At 39.9% G+C, this 6,178-nt stretch overlaps 1 protein-coding gene across 1 annotated transcript; it reads right to left on the bottom strand.

Moving 5' to 3' along the window:
• Positions 1–547: 547 nt before the first annotated feature.
• irx7 (iroquois homeobox 7) lies at positions 548–2,018 on the bottom strand. Its single transcript, XM_079673497.1, has 2 exons — positions 1,796–2,018; positions 548–1,498 (listed from the first exon to the last, which is right to left on the bottom strand). Exons 1-2 carry the CDS (start codon positions 2,006–2,008, stop codon positions 755–757), a joined length of 957 nt encoding a protein of 318 aa, XP_079529623.1. The 5' UTR covers positions 2,009–2,018; the 3' UTR covers positions 548–754.
• Between the last annotated feature and the right edge of the window lie 4,160 nt (positions 2,019–6,178).

Genomic DNA, 6,178 nt, shown 5'->3' with positions numbered 1-6,178 from the left:
TGTGCGATTGATAGTGAAGAAGAATGCCTCTGCCAAAACTTTACAAAGACTTTAAAAGACCTGTGAACCTGCTGCTGCTGCCTAATCTAAAATCAATTGTAGAATAACTGTTAAAATGGCTGAAATAAATACATCAAGTAGGGTAACACGATAATTTAAAGAGAATGTGAGGTCTGAAAATGTGAGGTTCAAAGTGTAATGGCAGGGACTTAAACCTATTTGAGAAGATTAAAATACTTTGGTTTGATGTGCATATTAAGGCAAAAACTCTTTCCGATTTACATAAATAATCCCAATCATTGTTATTTTAATTTTACATGCGAATTTAAATTGATCTTAAAAGACAATTCTACTTTCTGTGCGAAACAATTAACACAAATTACATGTAAAAAAAATGTAGTTTCATATTTGATCATCACTGTTTATGTAAAAGAAGGAATGAAAGCTGCAAGTGAGTTTTTCAATCATTGCAAAATCACCAGAAACACACGTCAGAATTTCGCTAGAAGCTGAATTTTATTTAAGCAAAAAATATTTCTTCATGAATAGACAAAGGACATTTAATTTACATGTTTGTTGTGGAAAAATACATCTACATTTATTTACAATAACATGTGTAGTCTTTGGTCTCAGAGCAGATTTATTTCATTTCACTGCAAACTTCAGGAATAAGCGACCAAATCCCTGAGGTTTGAAAGTTTAAAGTGCAATAGAAGGTGGAAAAGTGTCTCTTAATGTGTGTCTAAATACTTTCTTAGACAACTTCATGAGTGTTGTAGCATGACGGAACAAACAGCCCGTTTCTTGAAGCCCACTCTGCCCACAGTTTTCCTGCCGGGTTGTAAAAACTGTCCAGGGGTTTCTTCACAGTCTCCGAGGTGGCGGTCTCAGCTAAAGACCAGATTTTGGGTTTCTGGCTGATTTCTTTACTCTCCAAAGCGGATATCGTGTGATCAGAGTCACTTTTCTCAACTTTCTTGACAAGTGCAAGTTCTCTCCTGTCTTCCTGCTCGCTGCTTGGCTCCAGACGCGCGTCCACAGAGGCCGGGCTCTCCAACAGCTTCTCCTCGGTGTCTGCAGGGTCGATCTGAGCCTCTTCCTCCTCCGGGTTCTGCATTGAACTATCCGCATCGTCGCTCTCTCCCTCCAGCTCATCATCCTCCTCCTCCTCGTCTGATTTCCCCTTATTACACGCCCAGCTCACCCGGTTCTCCTTCTTCAGGCGTCGCCGTGCGTTAGCGAACCAGGTGGAGACCTGCGTGAGGCTCATCTTGGTGATGATGGCGAGCATGATCTTCTCGCCTTTAGTGGGGTACGGGTTTTTCAAGTGCTCGTTCAGCCAGGCCTTCAGCGCCCCGGTGCTCTCTCTTGTGGCCACTTTGGCGACTCTACCGGGATCCTCGGCTGCTCCGGGGCGGTACGGAGAGTAGAAAGCCCCCCCACGAGCCAGGAGAGCAGGGTGGTATGGAGAAGCGGCCTTCAAGTCGAACCCGTTGTTCTGGAAAACAGAGAGAAGGAACGTAAGGACGAGGAAAGGAGTGTGGATGCGTAATTACGCACGGATGTGGCGTCTATTGACTTTAATGAGTGACTTTTGACACCATAATATAGGGAATGCATGATCGCGCGGAGAAAAGTGTTTAAATTCTAACATTTCACAACAATAGAATCTTGAAGAAGCTTTTTCGGAAAAATGCTGGTTCAGCTTCTCCAAATCAGACTTTACGCACGTTTTTGTTCAAACTAAGTTGTTATGACTCTACTTTATATATTTTTGAATGCTTTCTCAACTCACCATGTGTGTGATGTGCCTGTGGTGCGGGTAGGGGATGAAGTTGTATCCCTGTAGTCCTGAGTAAGTTAGAGGAATCCCAGCTGCCATGGTGGCCAGGTGCTGAGCCTGCTGCTGCTGCTGCTGCTGCTGCAGACCCAGGATCTGATATCCAGTCGGCATGCTGATGTTCCTTTCCAAGAAAAAGCTGCCAATTCCACTTTGCGATGCGGGCATCTTTCCTGCGTCCCTGCTATTTGAGTTTGAGTGGCAACTAGCCTCCTAGATCTATTTATATCAAGCCAGCTGCCAGCGTGTGTTTGCAGGGGGGAGGACGGGGGGAGGAAGGGGGGAGGTCCCACTGGTAGTGACTGACAGCTCCGTTCAAAAGACCCACAGCTTTCACTGGCAACAAATCCCATCAAAGAAGCCCTCCGCTGTTCCTTTTAGCGTTTTCGCGGAGAGCCTAAACATGTGCTACTTATCGCACCACAGAGACTTTTTTAGAAGAAGTTTCAATTCAAATGCTTTACTAAGGAATGAAGAAGGAACATGAACAACCAACTTCACGTAAAAACATCTTAAACATCTTATATATTTTTTTATAGAAAAGGTCTTTAGGTTTACCTCGTTATTTTCTAACACCACAAAATAAAATGTCATTTCACAGCCCACCGATAACTTAAAGTTTAAATACTAAGTCAATCTTATGGGGACATTATGTTTTCTTATATTAAAATCCTTTTTGTTCTGTTGATTACATTTTTGATTTAGTTGTCGCAACACACCACTCACGCCAGTTTGATTTCGTTTAAATGACGAATTTAACACTTTGGCATGTCTAGCACCAATTTGCAGAGCTAAGAAAATCACCTGAACTCAGTTAACAACTTCCCGCCAGTCTGCTGCCGCTCACACTTCAACACCTACAGATCTGTAGTTATTGTGAATCAAATGAACCATCCCAATAACTATGAAGTATACGCGAATAAAGTAAACACCAGAAAAATACCTTTTACGCACATTTGCGTAAAAGTGTCGCCAAGCAAGTTTGTGGCAGTCTCCGAAACTTCTCAAAGTTATTCCTCTGAATATCTAACACGATTAATGTAACCATAACATCTACCATCAAGCCTGCAGCTCTACCTTTTTATTTGTAAATGTCATTGAGTGAACCATAACAAGCTCCCCTTTACATGTCGGATGGTTTTGTTTTGAGTGCAGCGCATCGTTTCAATGGCCCTAATTAAAGCAGGTTAAGTGAAACAGGTGTTGACTAATGTATATGATAATTGTGAGATAACTCTCTGTGTGTGTGTCTGTGTGTGTGTGTGTGTGTGTGTGTGTGTGTGTGTGTGTGTGTGTGTGTGTGTCAGAGAGATAAGAGGAGAAGATTACACTTCTTATTCCCCCCCCCCCTCCCCCTTCAAAGAGCCTCTAAGCTCAGTGTTTGGGTTCAAGGGACTCACCTCTCTTATCTTGCATAATTGTGATTATTATATTAACAGTTTCAGGAGGTGTAGAGCTGGGGGGGCTTTTAAGTGACAACAGAGAAGCATCTAAACATGCAGCAGTGATACCTAAACATACTTTACACATATTCCATTTGAAATCTTTGTGTTTTAAATACATGGTCCTTATGTTGCAGTTTAGCTTGTACCTTCTTTGGATACCTAAAAGTGTAGATGTCCCCAATCATGTTCTTTAAATGCAGTGGGCTGTAACTCGCTTATTTTTACAGTTCTTATTTACTTTAACTATTTTCGATTAGCCTCAATAAGTTGCTTTATTAAGAAATGTATCGGCCCTCACTGTCGACCGTAACACATGCTTTGAGCACCAGGAAAGCGCTATATAAATGACATGTATTATTATTATTATGTATTAGTAAATTGAATTCCTACAAACTCAAAACTATTTATATTTTTAATATTTAGGCCTCACATTTGCCTAATATAAACACAACACTTATCAGTTCTAAATCTGAGCATGTGCATGAGTCTGACTTTATATGTGTTACACCAGCATTTTTCACAATGACTTTAAATTGTAATGAAATAATAAGCTTGCGGATTTAAAAAGGGGGGAACAGTCTCGATATCTGATGTATATTGGGGCTTTTTGCAGCAGGTATTATCGACTTGATCTCTTTGAAGTGATTTGTTTATTTGAAATCTTAGCGGCCATCAATTAGAGCCATGTAACGTCACACAATGTGATTTCTACTGGTGTGACTTCTGTCATGTACTTAATGCAACATCAGAGACTCAGGTGACTCTGGAGGAAAGGCTGCAGACTAGCAATGATTAGGCGTTATTTCATTAGGCGATCGGCAGAAATACAATATGCAACTTTTTAAATGAAATCACAACATGTTTTTTTTTTTTAAGTTTAGATCAGGGGTGTCAAACTCAATTTCTTCGCGGGCCACATCAGCATTATGGTTGCACTCAAAGGGCCGGTTGTAACTTTAAGGCTATATATCAAAATACATATATAAATATTTAATATATATAAAATAATGTATTATATTACATTATTGCCTCTGCATTGGATTATTATCGGATAGGGTAATAACTTCATAATTAACTACGTCTGAAAGCAGAAGTCTAGAGTATATAACTGCAAGTCTCTTCACTGAGAATGTTACAAAATGATTAAAAAAAAATCTAATTCTGAGAAAAATGCAAACTCTAAGAAAAAATGAACATTTTGAAGAAAATTCTGAGAAAAAAACTTGTTCTGAGAAAAAAAGTCAAATTTGAGATGCATTGTGGGATATGTCGTTTATGGGCAACGGGATTCTGTAAATCGGCATGTAACCGTATAATGAACATATTACATTCTTTGCAAGCTCTTGAGGGGCCACATGAAATGAAGTCGCGGGCCGGATTTGGCCCCCGGGCCTTGAGTTTGAAACCCCTGGTTTAGAGTAAAACAAATGTAAACATTATAAGGTTCAAGCTTCTCAAATGGCCAGATGTTTTAATGCATTAAATGATGATAATAATAATAATAATAATAATAATAATAATAATAATAATAATAATAATAATAATAATAATAATAGTAATATAAGAATAAATAATAGCTCAATTAATTAAATAATAATAATACAATAATAATATAAATCAAATAAATATATGTATACAAATATCTGTAGACCAAACATTTAATCATAACAAATAAAAATAGGTACAGGATAATTAAAAATGAGACTAATAGTTTGAGCTGCTACACCATCGGTACAGTGCAGTTTTTAATGTTTATTAAAGACCCCCATTAGCTTTGGCTCTTGACAAAAGCTTCTCTTCCTGGGGTCCGACACTTAAAACAATTCAACAATAATACAACAACATTCAAGAACTAATTTCTGACATCATTAACAACATCACCAACATCATCAACAATCTCCAACATCATCAACAATCTCATCCACTTTCAATATCAATCTCAGCCAAGGATGAGTGCACTAGACACCCACCAGTACAAAGCATGAGATCAAATTAGGGTCTCACAGCTCAGTGCAGTTTTAAGTGAGAAGAGTAGGCCTGCCAAAAAAAGAGGCAGGCACAAGGTCTTAATAATAATTAAAAACAAATAACATAAGTGTATATTAGTATAAAAACATATGGCAGTATTTGTTTTTAAATTGAACATATACAAATATTGAAGTAGCTGGTAACGTTGAAACTGGAGCATCCTCAGATAAAAAGGTGCTAAAGGTGGGAGGCAGAGGAGGAATTTATTTGGGTGGGGTCCAAAGAACCTAAAGCAAATTTGAACAAGAGCAACAATGGAGTGCAAAGAGAAGGAGGCTTATGGCATCAGGAGTAACATCTCACAACACAAACAGCTCAGGGCAGCGGCCTTTGTCCTTCTTCTAGGACTCCTTTTAAATTCTCTTCCTCTTCGGGCCGCTCGGCCACAATGCAGGTGTTGCTCCTGCTCTGACGGGTCCAGTTTGGGCTGTTTGCTGTTAGGATGTCGGTCGTTTACAGGAGAAGGGACCAAATGGAAGACGATTGTCCTCGGTGCTCACAGAGATACAGAGATAGCAGAGAGGATGAAGGTATCTCTCTCTCTGTGATAACGCCCGGGCCATTCCTCTGTATTGAAATAGTCCTGTGAACATTCCTTTATCTACAGATCACCTGCATATTCCACATCTTAACTCTCAACACAGACAGCTTAGGGAAGCAAGACCCTAGTTTGAGAGAAATGCAGAACGACGACGCAAACGGGCTAATGAACAGGTCGGGACAAAAGGCTTAGGTGTGACCTACCTGCAGGCGGACAAAGGGACTGAGCATGCAGCGAGGAGGCAAGGAGGCGAGGAGGAGGAAGGTGTGAACGGGACTACAAAAGCCTGGAGGGAATCCACAGTCTTCGACACCTATCGCTTGT

Source organism: Notothenia rossii (assembly GCF_949606895.1).
Source record: "Notothenia rossii genome assembly, chromosome: 4".
Taxonomy (NCBI): domain Eukaryota; kingdom Metazoa; phylum Chordata; class Actinopteri; order Perciformes; family Nototheniidae; genus Notothenia; species Notothenia rossii.
This window is presented reverse-complemented; position numbering and strand designations above follow the sequence as displayed.